Source organism: Diospyros lotus, chromosome 11 (genome assembly GCF_014633365.1).
Source record: "Diospyros lotus cultivar Yz01 chromosome 11, ASM1463336v1, whole genome shotgun sequence".
In the NCBI taxonomy this organism is placed as follows: Eukaryota; Viridiplantae; Streptophyta; class Magnoliopsida; order Ericales; family Ebenaceae; genus Diospyros; species Diospyros lotus.
In genome coordinates, this window is record NC_068348.1 from 15932502 (window position 1) to 15952324 (window position 19823).

General features: G+C 34.7%; 1 protein-coding gene and 1 long non-coding RNA gene across 4 annotated transcripts; one reads left to right on the forward strand and one right to left on the reverse strand.

Annotated features, from left to right (window-relative positions):
• Window positions 1–599: 599 nt before the first annotated feature.
• Window positions 600–5745, forward strand: LOC127812434 (uncharacterized). Of its 3 annotated transcripts, none has more exons than XR_008025913.1 (6): window positions 600–1459; window positions 1699–1851; window positions 1983–2099; window positions 2978–3050; window positions 3577–3628; window positions 5499–5745. It is a non-coding gene; the product is annotated as an uncharacterized LOC127812434 (long non-coding RNA). The 3 variants fall into 3 exon arrangements; XR_008025914.1 differs by having other exon boundaries at window positions 600–1220; window positions 1412–1851; XR_008025912.1 differs by having other exon boundaries at window positions 600–1851.
• Window positions 5746–12045: 6300 nt separating this feature from the next.
• Window positions 12046–12890, reverse strand: LOC127813364 (auxin-responsive protein SAUR36-like). Its single transcript, XM_052354304.1, has one exon. The coding sequence runs from the start codon at window positions 12625–12627 to the stop codon at window positions 12160–12162; it is 468 nt and encodes a 155-aa protein (XP_052210264.1). The 5' UTR covers window positions 12628–12890; the 3' UTR covers window positions 12046–12159.
• Between the last annotated feature and the right edge of the window lie 6933 nt (window positions 12891–19823).

Sequence of the window (19823 nt, forward strand, 5' to 3'; positions counted from 1 at the left end):
GTTTCGTCAATCCATAACCCCCTATAGCAGGCAAATATAAGTTTTTGTATCATGTCATATATAATGATGATGTACTCACGTATATTTTGCCCTTCTATCCACTACAACAAAAACAGACATTAATGACCAAAAATTAGCGACGACATTAGTTTTGGTCGTTAATGTAGTACTATTAACGACTAAATATAAATCCCGTCGTTATAAGATAATTTTTAACGACAGGCAAAATAAGTCGTCGTTAATATACTATTTTCCCGTCGTTAATGACTAAAATTTTTAATTCGAACCATAAAATAATAAAAAAAACTATTAAAATTTAACTAACACTTATATAAGTAATTCTTAATATAATTATATTTTTTTATAAATACAAAAATATAATTATTAAACTATAATAATTGAGCATTAGCTATTTATTGATAATATAATATGTTAAAAAAAATAAACATATTAAAAAGAATACATAAACATATTAAAGAGAACATATAACATACTATTTTTTATTAAATTATTAAATATTAAAAAAACAAATAAATTAAAGAGCCGGGAATCCCCGCCTCTTTCTTGGCCAAAATCCCCCCCCCCCCCCGCGCCCCCCCCAAAAATCCCCAAGTGCCCAATCCTCCCCCAAATCCTTAAGTCCCCTTCTTTGGCTCTCAGCTCGCCCTCGCTCGCTGCTCGCCCTCTCTGGCTCTCACCTCGCCCTGGCTTTCTTGCCGTCACCTCTCGCCCTCGCTCGCTGCTCGCTCTCTTTGGCTCTCTTGCCCTCGCTCTTGCGCCTCACTCGTTTCCTCGCTGATGTGCTGATGTATTTTTCCGTTTTGCTGTGTTTTTTCTGTTCCGTTTTGTTGTTCTGTTCTTCTGTGTTTTGTTGTATTTTTCTATTCTGCTAGCAACATCTTTTCTATTTTTATTGATTTGTTGTGTTAATTTCTTGCGGTTTTTATCATGCATCAATTTACTGCCTAATGTCATCCATTAACTAATTGTCGCTATGCAATTATTTCATTTTCTATAATGCTGATACTACTTCCAGACTTTCATGCATCTTGCTCATAATAAACTAATGTCTAAATAAAAGAGGAAACATATATTGTATACTTTGGCTGAACCATTGGGGGAGAGGGGAGTTGGAGGAGCGGGTTGATCTCTACGGACCCAGAGTAAAAGAGGAAACATCCAATTATTGCAAGAGCTTACCTTGTAATTATTCTTTTGAGGTGAAAAAACACTCAACTATATATCATAGGATAGTTCGGTTGGTTTCTATAATCTTTCCTTGTATTTTTTTGTTAATATGTATTACATCCTTTTAGTCTTTTTGAAATTCTATATCATGTTGACTAATATTAACTGCCGTGGCTATGAGCTCTCTATTTTAACATTTATTAACAAACTGTTTTCCTGCAAGGTTGATGTTTCCAACATAATCAATTATTCTCTCGCATATTGGCCAAAGGTACCATTTTATAAGTTTTCTAGGGCATGAAAATATATGGAAGTTTCTTGTATTGCAGTGAATTTCTTTTACAAAACATTAGTGTCTGAACTACAGGTCACTGACAATCACACACAAATTGTATGTCTGCATTGTTGCTTGATTGTATCCTTATCCTCAACTTTAAATCCATAACTGCATTGTTGCTTGATTGTATAAGCTCTCCTAAAGGAAAACATGCCATTTGTTCCTTAAAACAGGTCATGTCATGCAGATTAGCATCCACCATTTTTATATTTGTAATGCTGCCAATCCTTTGCAGTAGCATAAATTGACAAAGAAGAAGATATTCAACCATAGATATTCAAGGGTTTTGTTCATTATGCATGGGCAAGTGTTCCCACATACCCTAGGTACTCGATGCATTCCCTCAATTGCTACGATGCTGATGTTTTCTTTCTATAATTTTTATGATGGAAGATTTTAGTTTTAAATGTTTCTCACTAGATTCCATGTTGTGTTATTTTTATTTGAAAATGGCTAGTGGAGTGATTGGATTTCTGATATGCTCAATGTGGATTTTATTCATCCTATCAATCCTATTAAAAAAGTAGAGAGAGGGCTGAAGTTTAGAAGAGAGCTGAGGTTTTACAACTCTGAGGTAGTTACACTCCCTCCCTTGGGACATAATCTATTTTTTTCTTAGTAATAATTTCTTGATAATGGTAACTTTATTTCTATTTTTGTCTTTTATTATTACAGTTACTGACTTATAAAAAGAAGGATATTAGTAATTGACTTTTACAGCTAGATTTACGCTTGACTTGAATTTTAGTACAATAGAATTTGTTTAAGTTGAGATAAAAGAAAAGGATATGTGATCAAATTGTTACAGTTGATTGCACATGAATTTTATTACTACAAGTATTTCTTAATTTCACAACTGCTAAAATTCTAACATGCTTTTGATGACCAAGAGATAATTATAGATAAGTTTTCATATTCAAGTACTTATACGGTTTATTTCTTTTCTAGATAATTGTATGTTCTCAATTATTTGCTTCAAACATTTTATGTTCACGCTGGAATAATAAATTGTTTACTGTACAATACAACAAACCTCCATGAACAACACTTGACCTTTTGATGAAGTGAGGAATTTGAGCTATTGTTTGCACAAGTTGCTAGGCTTCTCTTGGATCCTCCTCTCTCTAGCAGCCATTTAAACAGATACCAATTGAAGTAATTAACTTATGCTATAATAGAACGTGTTGAACTGAAATTACTGCCCTTTATTAAGTATGACTCTCTTACAAACTAGTACACATAGCTGGTAGTTGGCCAAATGCTTAATTGAGTCAACAACTGTCATTATTATTAGAATTTTCTCTATCACTTTGTTACTAGAACATTATATGTATGCAGCACTAGAAAGAAATATGTGAAAAATCAATGTTCTGACTAAATATTGCAGAACCAATCTCACGTAAGGCATGCCTTTTAAATTCAATAATAATGGCTTTGTTTATTACATTTTAGGAAGCATTTGCTGTTGTGAGAGAGGCTTCAAAGAGGGTTCTTGGCATTTGACCATTTGATGTGCAATTGATAGGTAAATTTTTATTAAATTATATATTTTCTTCTTTTGACACGTTAATTATTTTGTTGAGTTGTGTTTTATTTCTTTGGAATTGTCTTCTTCCCTAAACCTGGAGAATGCTTTTGGACTTGCTCACTTGTGTTTTAACATTTTCCAAAAGACAAGGAAAAAGATGCCAGTAGCAATTTTAAGTTATAAAACATAGCATGTTTTGAATCTATAATTGTTGGATACCCAATGTTGGCAATGAATATTTCTTTATTTCATATTTAACTTTGAATGCCCCTGAACCTACTATTAATTTTTAATTATACCCTACCATGAATTTGAAGTAATTTCATTTTCAAGGTTACACACATGGTTTGCATGGTTATTTTAGCTGAATCTAGAATGGTTATGTTTGTGGTCATATTCTCATACTTCAGTTGAAGCTCAGCACCAATTATATGTACATGAATACTGGTAGTGTTTTTATCCCATATTCTCGTGCTCTGTAATTTAATCTATCTCTAATATTATCAATTTTTGTTGTATCTAGTACGATGGATAGGAATTGGATGCGATTGGATGATAGACCAACATTGTTCGAGGTATGTATCCTGTGAGTGATAGGATTTAATCACTCCCTCCGGGTGGTGGGTGATCACCCCTTTTTTTAAATTTTGAATGCTTAGTACTATATGTATCCTGCGAGTGATAGGATTTAATCACTCCCTCCGGGTGGTGGGTGATCACCCATTATTTTTTTATTATTAATGTTTAGTGTTATATGTATCCTGTGAGTGATAAGATTTAATCACTCCCTCCGGGTGGTGGGTGATCACCCATTTTTAAAATTTTTTAATGCTTAATACTATATGTATCCTGTGAGTAATAAGATTTAATATGTAACGACTCGTCTAGTGAGCCTTAGATGTTAATTATATTTTTATATAGTGTGTTGTATGTGGGCTTGTTAGATGCCAAAAGTAAGTTATGGGTGAATAAGAGGGTATGTCTTTAATAAACAACTCATGGTCTATTCTTTTCTAAATTTTTTCATAAGATTCCTTTAAAGATTTTGTTGTAAGTTTTTTTTCCATGCCTATAAACATCATATATAAATAATTATGTTTTTAGAAATTAAATTAGATTTTAGAAATCTTTATTTTCTTTTTTAAACTAAGAGAAATTTAGAATTGCCATGAATGTAAAAAATGGGTGGTTGCAGACAATGGAAGGTCGTTTAGAATTGTAGCACCAAATAAAGCTAGTTTTGTTGAATTTGTGATAGAGATACACATCAGTCACAGCTGTTAGAAAAATGGAACAAATTTACCAAAACGTCTAGAATAAAATTTTACCAATTTCACAAAATCTTCCTAATTTGTAAGAATTTTCAAGAAAGCTAAATATGTAAATAACTATCCAAATTGATCAAAACTAGTGACACAAAAGACACAAAATTTTTACTCTCTAGGTAAGTCAAGATATGGGAATAAAGGCTCTTATACCTATCAACACAAAGCTAGGAGATCTTAATAATGTTTTCTGAAGAATTGTGAAAGTAATAGAGCAACCATAACTTGTGCATTCCTGAAAATGAAGCTAGAAGAAGCCGCAAGCAATTCCATTAACACTTATTTATATAAGACAATAACTATACTGTGTATTTGATATTTATATACAATGTCAGCTTATGCTTGTAGAACGCATATTTTGCATATCACATGGGCATACGTGTTGAATACATTTACATAACCTATTTTGGAATGTCCATGCTTAATGGCTATTGGATGCTTCCTCTGCTTTCTTACAAAGGTTATCGTATAGATGCTAGGGAAGCTAAAATATGAGCAGATTTTGAGTCTTCGTAGAGAGCATTAATGTATCAATCATGATTCATACATATATATATATATATCTATATAAAACCTAAAAAGCCTTTAAAATTTTAATATAGGATCTGATTTAGTGATTTCTAATGCTGTAAAAAAAAAAAAAAAGAGAGAATTTTGAAATATAGGATTTGAATCATTCCAATATGGATTCATGGATTACTGGAAGGAGATTTTATGTTTGAAAGTTGTTGCATGAAGAGAAAGTGGCTTTTTGATTTGTGAGATTAGCCATGAATGCAAAAAATGATATACTTGCCATCTTCCAAATATTTTATGTTGGGTCATAGGACTAATGATCTTATAGAAGATATGGTCATGGATAAAGATAATTCACAGATTAGAATTCATATAGGTGGCCCCATTCCATAGAACTAAGGCTTTGTATTTTTGTTAATCTACATCTCAATCTACTCTATATTTAAGGGTTTCTATGTTTTGGTACATTTTAGTGATTGTATGTTATGTAGTTTGTGATGGAAACGTTTTGGGCTTTATTAATTCTACTTCTAACATTTTATAAAGAAAACATGAACATTTCTTTGACTCTAATTTCATGTTTTATTTATTTTTTTTTTTGTAGGTTAATGAAACAACAAGACTCTAAAGGAAACAACTACTGTCTTGGAGAACATGAACAGTTTTATGACTTTATAGTGTTTTGTTGTCCATTAGTTTTGAATAGTATATACAATTGACAAAGTGTTAGTTTTAGTTGAACATATTTTTTGGTGTAATTTGTTAGCAATTAACACTTATATATATACTACTTTTGGTGTGTAAATGCTAATGGATAATGATTACTTTGGTGTTATTTGAATGACATGTTTAATTTTATAAGTTTTATTTCAATTTGATATGGATAATGATATATAGGTTTGGTGGTTTATATCAAAACATGATGTTTTTGTCATTGATGACTAGTAATTGTTTTCATACTATTAAAAAAAATAAAAAAATAAAAAATATTTTTTTAACAATAGGAATCATATTGTCGCTAATTGTTTACATTATTAACGAGAGGAAATATTATCGTTATTAGTTTGTGTTTTGATAACTAAAAAGTTATTTTTAACGACAAGAATCATACGGTCGCTAATTGTTTAGACTATTAACGATGGAAAATATTGTCGTTATTGACTTATAATTTAGTAGTTAATAATTATTTTTAACGACGTGAGTCATATTGTCGCTAATACAATTAACGACGGGTTTATCATTCCCGTCGTTAAAGACTTTTATCCGCGGAGGCAATAACGACGACTGACGACGGAAAAATTCTCGTCGTTATAATTTTTTAACGACCGGAAATCAACTTTCAACGACTGATTTTTCTGTCGTTAAAACCCGTTTTTGTTGTAGTGATCATTGGATAATAATCTAACTATCTTTTCATTTCCATAACTTGGGTTCTTTAAGCAATAGTTCGGATGATTCTTGGGGTTTTCACTCGTGTCATTTTCTTAAAAACTAATTAAAGAAAAAATAGTAGAGTAAAAATTTGAAAAATAAATTCTTTAAATAATTTTGTACAAAATAAATATGTATATACTTATGGTTAACTAATAATCTCAAAATATGTGATAAACTCGTAATTTTATATTTTTATTCTTTTTATAAATAGTCTATTAATCATGTTTTATATCTTAAGATATCCATTTGTAATAATCTTTTATATATAAGACATTAGTGACAAAGTTTAATAAATTATGTTTAAAAAATAAAATAAATAAATAATTTTTGTCTGTATTATTATATATATTTTTATTTAATTATTTTTATTATTTTTTTAAATTAAAAGACGTGTTTATATGAATTTTATATATTAAATAATTTTTTTAGGAAAGACAAAGGTGAAGCAGTGAGAAACCCAAATTGAAATTGGACTTGGAATTGGAATTTAAGATGTGGAGGAGACCCAAGTATATTATATAATATTATAATATATTAATGAAGCAATTGTAAAGAAGGCATGCGTGAGAAATTAAAGTCAAAATTGCAATTGAAGATGTCATGGGAGAAATTGAGAGCCCACTTATATATTATAATATAAAGTGAAAAGGCTAATTGAAGGCAATTGAATTGAAGGCCCTCCTCCGCATATTATAAGTGGGGATTGACCATTCCAAATTGTATGGGCCCATAAAAATTGGAGATAGCTTATAATATATATATATATATATATATATATAATATGAGAAAATTGGGTGGAGGGGGAGAACACAGAAGGGAACAGAGAAGCGGCTGTGGACGGGATTTGACAAGGCAGCAGGCGGAATTAAGAAGGGAATTCACGCAGAGGAGGAGGAGGAATCAGCAAGCGGCGCAAGGCGCGGCGACAACACGAAACAGGGGCGGATCTAAAAATTTAGGTCAGGAAATTAAAATTTTAAAAAGATAATAATATTTTTTTTTTCGGAGAAGTTCGTTGTTCCATTCTAAATTCTAAAATACACAAAAAAAAATAACATAATTCAATAATCGAATAATTAAAATATTTAACTCAAGATTTGAGACAAATGCAAGGCCAATATAACAAATTAACAATTGACAATTGTATTCCTAATCCTAATTAAATGCAGCAGTCAAACAGCCAACTCTAAGCAGACACAAAATTAACAAAAAAATCACTTATAATTTGCTCAAAAAAGACAGCAACTTTAACAAATCAATCAATAACAAAGTTGAAACCCACAAACAATTTATTTTACTTGTTAAGTAGAGGCAGAGGCAAAAAAAAAATTACTTAGCTCTCAATCGAATGAAGCAGAGGCAATGAGCAAGGGCGAGGCCGAGAGACAGAGCAAAGGGCGTCGGGGCGAGCAAGAGGGCAAGACGCCGAGAGCCGAGACCCGAGAGGCAGCGTCGCAGCAGCTAGGGCCGGCAAGAGCGAGAGCGGTAGAGCGAGAGTAAGAGAAAAGGGCGAGGGCGAGCAAGAGAGGCAGAGAGCGAGGGCGAGAACAAGAGGGGCCGAGGGCGAGCGCGAGCAAGAGAGATGAAGAGAGCGAGGGGTCGAGGGCGAGCACGAGCAAGAGGGGTCGAGGGCGAGCGCAACGCGAGCAAAGCAAGAGAGATGCAAAAAGCGAGAGCCAGCGCGAGCGGACGCCGGACGAGAAAGAAAGAGGAGGCAGAGAGCGAGAGGCGGCGAGGGTGAGAGAGAGCGAGAGTGAGGTTGGAAGATGAAGAAGAAGTGGAGAAGAGAAGGGTTTCCAGAGGGGGGCTGGGGGTGGGCTGGGGTCAAAGAATTGCAAATTTAAGCCTACTTAATTCATTTTTCTTGTGGGCTGCCCTGGCTGAAGCCCAGGGCAGCTCACACGTAAATCCGCCCCTGACACGAAAGGGAAGGTAGTTTAGATTTTAGTGTTATTTTTATTTTATTATGTTTAACTAAAATTTTTTAGTTGATTTAAGAAATTTAAAAATAATTAGTAAAATTGTGAGATTTTATTTTTTATTTATTTTTCTATTCAATATAGCTGTGTTTCTTTATTTTATATGTTAATGATCGCATGATTTAATTAATTACAAAATTTTATTAATTGATTTAATTGTGTGATTCATAGTCGAACTGAATTCATAATCCGTAATTATTATGATGTTCAGTTGAAATGACAATTAAGTAAAATAATTATGATCCTAATTTTTGTTTTTTGCTTAAATGAAATATATAATAGATTAAATAATATAGCGCTGGTCGATTATTAATCTTTAACTCATTCTCAGTTCGTAATGCTATCAATAAATTCATGAGAATTGTTTAATACCAATTGATTTATTGATAAGAATTAATTTGGGTGCTGAGCCGAGATTAATTAAATTAGAGAGGATAAAGCTTGTGTTGCTTGTTGACAATATTTGGTTAAATATTTCATTATAGAAAAATATATCTATTAGAGATTAGTGATCAATTTATAGTCGTAAATAATTTTCATTAAATTTAGTTACTCAATTCTATTTCTTTTAAATTATTACTTATCAATTAATTACTAACATTAAACCCCCCATATTTTTTTTATTTTCATTAATTTATTATGATATTAAATTTGATTGGCTAGTCTACGTGATCGACCTTTACTTGCCATTACTATTTATTATAAGTAGAATAATTTTATTATTTGATGCAAATGGTACGCATCAATATGCCACAATAAAAATATTTATTGTTAACTAATAATAATATTTATTTTATTATTAAAAAATAACAATAATTTTTTTTTGAATTAAATTATCATAAAAAAATAATTCAGAATTTTTTATTTAACAGATGGGCCAAACAAACCTTAAGGCAAAAAATATTTTGTAAATTGAAAGCTAGCCAAACTAGACCTTAAATCACAAACTCAGCTTTTGAATTTCAAGGCAATGTGTTTGCATTTCAACTTGCATTTTAATTTCAATTTCAATTGCGTTTCAATTTTGAATTAATAAGCCATCAAATATGACATTAAATTGAAATGATCACTTTGATAAAATCGAAAAATATCTGTCATTTCAATTTGCTTTCGGCATCCAGCATTTTATTTCAATTGTAATTTACTTTACATTTCATTTCAATTTACTCCTTACTTTTACATCTAAAGATAAATATGGGCAGAGAAAGTAAAAAAAGTACTTTTTAGATAATCAAGAACACTTTTGATGTCAAATTCAATAGTAGAAAGTGTACTCATGAATGACAAAAAAAACTCAAAAGAAAGAAAGTCATTTTCCATGCAAATTTAATTTCTTACTCACTGCATCACTTCCACCAGCAACACATTTGATCATCTTCGTCACCGTCTCTGCCATTTGCAACCACAAAGCCACCTAAAGAAGACTAAAAGATGCTCGCATGGGCAGCTCAATTGATCAAAAAAGGGGGCGCGAAGTGCCTTTCATGGTGAATTTTAAACTAAGATCAAGAATCAAGTCTCGTAAGCGGCAATGTGAGGTACCTCTCTCTAAAAGTGAGGGGAGCTCCTTGTGTGCGGTGAGCTCGGATTTAGCCACTGCGTCCGGCTGGGTCACCATGATTAACCTCCTCCCACGTCCTGTCAGGCCGGGTATGGGAGGCTCCCGAGATAAGCGATTTCACCTTTTGGACCAAAAAAGAGTAAAAGAGACAAGCTACTGGCAATCATTGCAGTCACCAAAGAAGTGGCCAGATGCAAAAAAGATAGACGCGGCAACGGTCATCCTCACGAAAAAGATGGTTGACGGAGTCTTTCTTCGCCGAATCTCTAATATTTTTTCTCTCTGATTTTGTATGTACCATTGTTGTTAAAATCCCGATTTTACGCGTACGATTTTACTATTTTACGATTCGAAGACCCCCAAACGATTCAAATCCCATGTAAAATCTAATTTGGGATAAAATCCTATAAAATCTCGATTTTACATGTACGATTTTACGCTTCAGAGATCCCCAAACGATTTTACGATTCAAAGACCTCTATTGATTTAAGTTGTAATTTAGAGGATGCTTCCAACGTCTCAATGTCACATAGCATCTGACATTGGAACTTATGCAATGAATTGTTATGTTTTGCCTCTAAATTGGAACTTGATTTAACATTGATTACATAAATTTCAATGTCACATAGCATCTAACATTAATTACATAAGTTCCAATTTCCTTGATTTAAATTATAATTTTTACTTGATTTAACATTGATTGCATAAGTAAATCAAGACAAACAAGTAATTAATTAATGGACCACCCAATCCCAAATTGGGATATTACTTGATTTAATCAATGTTAAATCAAGAAAAAATTGTAATCTAAATCTAATGGAAGACATTGAAAGTATCCTCTAAAGAATTTTAAGCTATATTTTACCTCTAAATTACCTATATTTTGCCTCTAAATTGCCTATACCAACCTGTTAGTTTTTGAGCTATATTTGGGAAGTATCATTTTTTGAATTATAATAAGGAATAATCAAGTTATTAAATAATATTAATTCATTTTCTACAAAATTATATTATTATAAACATATATTTACAAAAATTAAAGGGTATTTTTAATTATCTCTAAAATCTTACGATTTTACGATCCGATTTTATGGACCCTTTGTCGATCCTACTTAAAATCCCGATTTTAACGACATTGGTATGTACATACATATAGCAAAACACTTTGTACAAAAATATGCAATTTTTGTGTGTATATTAATATATCTATTCAGCGTATATACATAAAAAAATCATTGTAAATATGTATGTATTATGTATATGTTTCATTCAACATAAACACACACACTGATTTTTTAACCAAAAAACAATCAAATACGTTTTGATACCAATGTTAGAAATAATGAAAATGAGTGACTCATTTAATAAACCCGACTTACTTGGTTTATATAGTGAAAGTAGGATCAATTGGTTGAGTTACTTAGTATGAAATGAAATCACAACAGAAATCGTTTGTTTCCACGGACTAAAAACCTCTCACACACACATACATAGAGAATTCTTTAAATAATTTTGAGAGTTTCTAAGCACCCATTCTCTTTCTCAACTTTTGCATCATCTTCTACAATTTATAAAACCAATATATAAATATTGGCATATACAAGATTTTATTCTAAACTACCTACTCCCACCACAAGAGAAAATGGAGTTCAACTGCAATCGACAGTTATTTCTTTTGCAACCACACACAACGATAGATATGATCAGATTACGGATTTGAATTTGGATTCGGGTCTAAATCTTGACTTAGAGCTGAATCCAGAATTCATTATGGGCAAATCGACCTGGATAGACAACCTGAATTTATTACATCTTCAAACATGTGTATCTACAATAAGCAACAGTGCAGCACTGAATATTGCTGAGAAAACAAAGATACTCCACTTGTGCTAATTATTTTGTCTGTGAACAAATGAGGGGCCTGGGCTTGCTTCAATGATTGTGCAAGTGTGGTACAGATACTAGATTGGCTTGGAAACCAAATCCTAGATAGGTTAGGTCTTATCTCCCATCAATAAAATCTTAAAAGTCTACAAATAAATTAAGGATGTAAGTTTGACTGCCTATTAGTATTATTAGCACAAAACAAACGCTTTAGTATTTGTACGAACACTCTAATATTTAAGGTAAACACTCAAATTTGTTAAATTCTTGTAAATAGGATGTATTTTAAAATTTTCTTCTAAATAAAGGTCTTATTTATTTTCCATTAGGTTTACAATAAATAAGTAAATGGGCCAGGGGAAATGCAAAAAGAAAGTAAGTAATAAGTGGGTTGTAGGAAAAGACAATTACACCTCGAATTCTCTAAGGCCCCAACTACAACTAAAACATGTCTTTAAATTCCCGATTCCGTTAGGGCCGCAACCTCCAGCTCGGCCGTCTGCGGCGGCAATTCGCGTTTGGACGTTCTTGAACTCGGATAGCCCGCAGGGAATCTGGATCCCACCCAGGTGGTTGAAACCGTATTCGGCCTCGGCCTCCCTCAACAAATTCTCAAAAAGCGGGTGGTTGAAGTAAATCACGGGCACCAAACACCTACGCGGATCGTCCTCTCTCTCGCCGACGTACACCGCCAGGTGCCCCTTCGGCACTTCCCACCGGCCGGCCTCAATCTCGCCACGGCCTACCCGGATGTAACTGGGCTTGGACTCAGCAAAACAACCCCGCTTCAGCGAACGACACCAGTTCCAGATGGTCCGGGGGTTTGGTAATTTGCGATTGCGGGCTTGTTTCGCCTGTAACTGTGAAGGCCCCATCTGAAGGCCTTGGCCAGTCTTCTTCCCAGCAGCTTGAAACCTCTGCCGTTTCTCCTCATGATGAATCCAGCAACAACAAAGAGAATGTAATTAATAAATTTGTTTCCTCAAGAAATAAAGTTCTCTCGGGGATGAGAGTTTTATATACGACGAACCCCACATTGATTCCCCGTGGGTGGGGGGAAGAGAGAGAGAGAGAGAGAGAGAGAGAGAGGTCAAAGCGTGAAGTGTCAGCTAATTGGACGCTCCGATGCTTCGCGGCTGAAACGCTATCTTCATTCCAAGAGTGTGGTTTTATTGCCTACATTTTAATTACCTCTTCCTTTTCTTTTTGGTTTTTGAGCTGTATATACATTTGTTCTTCCTAGGAAAGGTGAGATAATATAATCTAAAATTATATTGTGATGTATGTAATAGTTGATTTTTGTCATGTATATACATACCAAGATAATGCTAATATATATGTGAAGCTACCTCAACATATTGATATGTGTTGGGCTGGGGCGTACACATACACATACAAAATATCCCAACCACCTCTAACACAGGAAGAAAATAACAGTTTGTTCCCACAAGATAAATCGAAGCAACACAAGCATAAAAACAGTAAAAGAAGAGGCATAAGATTTTACCGTGGTTCACCCTAAAATAGGGCTACATCCACGTTGAGTTCTGGTTTAAGGGAGCTCACTGCACTATAATAATGATGATAGATATACACCCTCAACTCCTCAACGCTCAATACAAAATACAGCAAGATAAATATGTAAATCAGTGACAGAAATAGCTTACAACTATAAACGAGCCAACACACAAGATCTGTAGGACTCAAACAGCACCAAAGGTAAGGTTGACAGCAGTAGATGGAAGAGATCTGAGAGCGCCAGTGTATCTCCATGAGTCGCAGCTAGGGTTTTAAATAACCAAGAGAGAAGATCGGTTCTGAGAGAAAATCGGCAGATTTAGGGTTAAGGACGAATGCTGTTGTAACAAACGAAGACCGAGCTTTATATATGGGAGAGCATTGGATGTGCCATCGAGTTAACGGATCGCAGGAGGTTGCTGAATGGGCCAAGCCCAATTGCCATCCATCCTATAAGAGACTGCTGGAGGTTGCTAAGTGGGTCAAGCCCACTAGCCTTCCGTCCAGCAGCCTTCAGTTGAGTTGGGGCTTCACTATCAACATTCTCCACCTTGAAGACTCAACACAAACCTGTCTAATAGTGCAGCATGCTTCAACCTCTTACCTTTATCACTCTAGTTGGTTTTAGGTCAACCAACATCAATATGCAGCAAATCCAAACAGTGTTTGAATTTTGCTGTTGACACCACCTTAGTCCCCATGTCGGCTGGATTTTCTTCAGTAGGAATTTTCTGAATGCTTACCTTTCTTGTTGCAACCTGATCTCTGACATAATGGTATTTTATGTCTATATGTTTTGATCGTTCATGGTACACCGGATTTTTACACAAGTGTATAACACTCTGATTGTCACAAAATATGTCAGCATTTCTTACCAGTAAGTGGATTTCAGATAGTATACCTTGAAGCCAAATGGCTTCCTTGAATGCATCAGTCAAAGCCACGTATTCAGCCTCAGTGGAAGACAGTGCAACCAATGGCTGCAGCTGTGCTTTCCAACTGATGCAATTTCCTCCAAGAGAAAACATATAGGCTGTTGTGGATTTTCTAGTGTCACGATCACCTGCAAAATCAGAGTCTACATACCCAACAAGATCTAGATTTTCACCTCTCTTCATATAACTTAACCCTACTCTGGTTGTACCTTTAATATATCTCAGAACATAATTCAGTGCATCCCAATGTGATTTTCCCGGATTAGACATAAAACGGCTAAGCAATGAAATAGAATATGCAAGGTCAGGTCTAGTGCTTATCATTGAATACATGATAGTCCCTATTACATTAGCATAAGGAATATCTTCCATTTTAATATGTTCAGCATCAGTTTTAGGGCATTGAGATTTTGATAAAATAAAATGTCCAGCAGGGGGGGTGTTTACAGGTTTACAGCCAGCCATGCCAAACTTAATTATTGTTTTTTCCAAATAATCATGCTGATGAATTTTCATAAAATATTTGCTTCTATTCCTTTCAATTTTCATACCAAGAATTTTATTTGCAGGACCTAAGTCTTTCATATCAAAATTGTCATTTAATTGAGACTTTAGGTTTTTAATTTTAACCTTAGATTTGCTAATCAATAGAATGTCATCAACATAAAGAAGCAAGTAAACAGGTTCATCAGATATTATAAAGTAAAAACAGGCATCATAGTTGCTCCTAATGAAACCAGCTTTCAATGCAAAATCATCAAACTTTTTATACCATTGCCGTGGGGATTGTTTTAATCCATATAGAGATTTTTTAAGTAAGCAAACATGTTCTGGATGAGAAGAATCTACATATCCAACAGGTTGATCCATATATATAAGTTCTTCTAGGTCCCCATGTAAGAAAGCTGTTTTAACATCTAATTGCTCTAGTTCTAGGTCAAAATGAGCAACAATAGCTAGCATCAATCGAATTGTTTTAAACCTTACAACTGGTGAAAAAATTTCAGTATAATCTATCCCTTCCCTTTGGGTAAACCCCTTAGCAACTAGGCGAGCCTTATACCTAATAGGATCAGATTTGTTCATTCCCTCTTTCAGTTTATATAGCCACTTACACTTTACCAACTTATGGTTTTTAGGCTTTGCAACCAGCTTCCATGTTCCATTTAATTTTAAAGATGCCATTTCCTCATCCATGGCTTGTTTCCATTTTTGGTGTTCATGTGATTTAATGGCCTCTTCATAACAAGAAGGTTCAGTAGATTTCATTTCAGCTCCTGCTATAAGAGCACAGTAGATTAAATCAGCATAGCCAAACCTAGCAGGTGGTCTTACTTCTCTACGACTTCTATCTCTAGCAAGCTGATAGTTGCTGAGATCTGATTGAGGGATGTCTTCAGCCACCTCTTCAACTTCAATTTCACTATGGTTAGGCTCAGGATTTTCTCCTAAGTGCTCAAAATTTCCTCCTAAGTTACTGTCTAATACTGGATCAGACTCCTGAGGATCAGGTACTGTCAGCTGGTCATGGGTACCAGCTCGGTGCTCCACCTCAATATAATTTCCACCTCTATGTTCATGATATTCTGAAGTTTCTTCTATTTTATTTGAGGATTTGCAAGGGAAGTTATCTTCATTGAATACAACATCCCTACTTATTATAATTTTTACTCCACCTGAAGTCCTATCCCATAGCCGGTATCCCTTAGTCCCTTCTTGGTATCCTAAGAATATACACTTCTTAGATCTAGGGTCCAACTTACCCTCAGACTGGTGAGCAAAGGCCTCACACCCAAAAACTTTAAGGTGATTGTAGTTTAGCTTTCTCTTGGTCCATTTTTCTTCTGGGCAAACAAGTTTTAATGCGGTTGAAGGACTCCTATTTACTATATATGCAGCTGTGTTTAGTGCTTCCCCCCATAAAGATTTAGGCAAGTTAGCAGTAAGTAATAAACATTTGACTTTTTCTAATAAAGTTCTATTCATCCTCTCAGCTACTCCATTTTGTTGAGGTGTATATCTTACTGTTCTATGCCTAAGTATGCCTTGGGAGCTACAATATTCATTAAATTCTTTGCTGCAAAACTCTAACCCATTATCTGTTCTTAAAATTTTAATTTTTCTTTCTGATTGATTTTCTACTAGAGTTTTCCATGACTTAAATTTGTCTAATGTCTGATCTTTAGATTTAAGTAAGAAAACCCAGACCTTCCTAGTATAATCATCAATAATAGAGAGAAAATACCTGTTTCCACCTTGAGTAGGTGTTTGAGATGGACCCCAAAGATCTGTATGTAAGTATTCTAGGCATGCCTTCGTAAGGTGAGTTCCTTTAGGGAAGCTCAACCTGCGTTGCTTGCCAAGGATACATGACTCACAGAAATTTATAGAGTCAGGTGTTAGAGAACCTAGGTAGCCTTGGCTTGATAAAGCCTGCATACCTTTCAAGCTCATATGACCAAGCCTCAAGTGCCATAGATCTGTTCCCTCAGATTTAACAGTGCATGCAGCAGGCAAGTATGAAGAACAACAACCATTCAAAACATATAAACCATTTTTCTTGGTACCAAAAAGAACTAACTTATCATTCTTAAATACAAACAATGAACCTCTTTCAGCTTTATAAGATAATCCTTGTTCATCTAAAGTACCAAGTGATATTAGGTTTCTTTTTAAATTTGGCACATATCTTACCCCTGTGAGAATTCTTAAGTTGTTGTCATGAAGTTTAAGTGATATGTCCCCTATGCCTTCTACTTTGCATGAATGATTGTTTCCCATATAAACTGTTCCCTTTTCATTATCATCAAAGTTATGAAACCATTCTAGGTTAGGACTCATATGAAAAGAACATCCTGAATCCATAATCCATTCACTAGAGGAAGTTTCAGAAACAATTAAGACTTCTGCTAAACAATTTGAGGTTCCTACAGGATCAGTTGGGTTTGCCTTTTGATTTTTTCTCTTTAAGTCATAGCAGTACTTTTTAATATGGCCTTCCTTACCGCAATGATAACATTTCCATTTAGGTTTTTGTTTTCCTTTGTTATCCTTTTCTTGCCCTTAGAGTTAAATCCATTAGATGGTTCAGAATTAAATTGCTTCTTATGAAATTTCCCTTTTGTGAATAGGGCATTACCATGTTTCTTAGAGGCATTTAATTCTAGTTCTCTAGCCTTTAGCCCTGAAATAACTAATTCAAGTGTAGGGACTATACCAGTGTATTGGAGAGCATGTTTTACCACATTATAATCATCAGGCAGAGAATTTAGTAAGATCATTGCTTCACTAGTGTCTCCTAATGCTTGATCAGTTCCCCTTAGAAGAAGAGACAACCTAGTAAACTCATCTATGTTTTCATCCATAAACTTAGAGGTGTCCATTTTGAAATTAAATAACAGACCTTTGAGATAAACTAAATTAGGGGCAGCCATAACAGCATATAAAGATTCTAGTTTATTCCAAAGGTCAAGAGGTGAGGTTATTCCATCTACTTTTCGAATGACAGTGTCACCTAGATGCAGAAAAATAAGGTTATAAGCCTCTTCCCTAATCTCAGCTGTCTGAGCTAATTGTTCCCTAGTCCATTTCCTATCATCTGGTTCTAGGGCAATTACCAGTTTATGATGTGAGAGCAGAACCCTCATCTTTTTCTTCCAACTCCCAAAATCCCCTTTACCATCGAAAACCCCAATATCAAACCTAGTGGTAGTCATCTTGCAATCGGATACCCTAACCCCTGGTCACTACTAGAGATTTTCTTAGCAAACCCTCACTGACTGAATCTCTCATAAAAAACCCTAGAGGACAGTTACCCAAACACGAACAGAAAACATATAGCAAGATAAACAAGGTAATCGATTTAGGGCTGTGATACCACTGTTGGGCTGGGGCGTACACATACACACATACAAAATATCCCAACCACTCTAACACAGGAAGAAAATAACAGTTTGTTCCCACAAGATAAATCGAAGCAACACAAGCATAAAAACAGTAAAAGAAGAGGCACAAGGTTTTACCGTGGTTCACCCTAAAATAGGGCTACATCCACGTTGAGTTCCGGTTTAAGGGAGCTCACTGCACTATAATAATGATGATAGATATACACCCTCAACTCCTCAACGCTCAATACAAAATACAGCAAGATAAATATGTAAATCAGTGACAGAAATAGCTTACAACCATAAACGAGCCAACACACAAGATCTGTAGGACTCAAACAGCACCAAAGGTAAGGTTGACAGTAGTAGATGGAAGAGATCTGAGAGCGCCAGTGTATCTCCATGAGTCGCAGCTAGGGTTTTAAATAGCCAAGAGAGAAGATCGGTTCTGAGAGAAAATCGGCAGATTTAGGGTTAAGGACGAATGCTGTTGTAACAAACGAAGACCGAGCTTTATATATGGGAGAGCATTGGATGGGCCATCGAGTTAACGGATCGCAGGAGATTGCTGAATGGGCCAAGCCCAATTGCCATCCATCCTATAAGAGACTGCTGGAGGTTGCTAAGTGGGTCAAGCCCACTAGCCTTCCGTCCAGCAGCCTTCAGTTGAGTTGGGGCTTCACTATCAACAATATGGTATATATTACGCTTCTACTGAATATTTTCTCTTGAAAGATGTGTCTTTGAACAACTGTAAAGTATAAAAATATTAAATGGCAAAGTGCATTAACCATGGAAAGTCTTCTTAAAAATGCCTCAAGCCAATGGGAGCATGGATAAAATTTGCTCTTCTTTCCTAAATTCAAGTGATTATTGACATAACATATAACATATAATATCTTCTAACTTGGTGGAAACATATACACTGGTTGTTCAGTTTATCTGAAAACTTTTGGTAAGAATAATCTGAATCAGTGTCATCAACTCTCTTATTTCTGAACTCGTTAAGTTTACTCACAAATTATTATAAAAATAATCAGTAAACACTGTACTTAAATTTGAGATGAGAGATCTGACCTACCGGCCATGCACCAACTTTAATCAAAATTTTATTTATCATTATATATCATGAAGAAGAAGAGGACAGGTAACATATGGGTCTCTCTCTTTTGATTTGAAGATGGTCAATGAGACCAAACTCTTTGAGAAAAGAGAGAGGCAAAATGGGAGCAGGGGAGCAAGACAAGATTACAGTGACGACAATGCCGAAGTGGAAGAAGTCAAGCGTAATACGAAATTAATATTGAACAACAGGTAGACAATGGGTTTGCCTTGTTCTTGCCGTCCTGTCGCTCTTTGGCCTTGCAGCAATCTTAAGCTCCGCTGCTGCTACCCTTTAATACATAATTATTCCTTAATTAGGACAGGTGTAAGCTCCTCTGCTTAATAAACTATACTTCTTGTTATTTATATTAATTCATTCTAAGGGAGAGTAATCAGCCGAGTCTCGAAATGACCCTTTTGCCCCAAAAAAGGATCGTACATGTACAAGGTTTCACTACAAGAAAACAGTCAATTTGAGACGGATTTAGAGATGGATTTAGAGACGGATTTAAGTTTGAGACGGATTTAGAGACGGATTTTGGTCCGTCGCTAAAACCTTCGTCGGTAAATTTGAGACGGCTTTTGAGACCGATCAGAGACGGATTATTTCCGTCTCTATTTGAGACAGAT

Excerpts from the sequence above, each read along its gene's own strand:
- LOC127813364 (XM_052354304.1), bottom strand. The coding sequence starts at position 12,627 with ATGGGGCCTTCACAGTTACAGGCGAAACAAGCCCGCAATCGCAAATTA.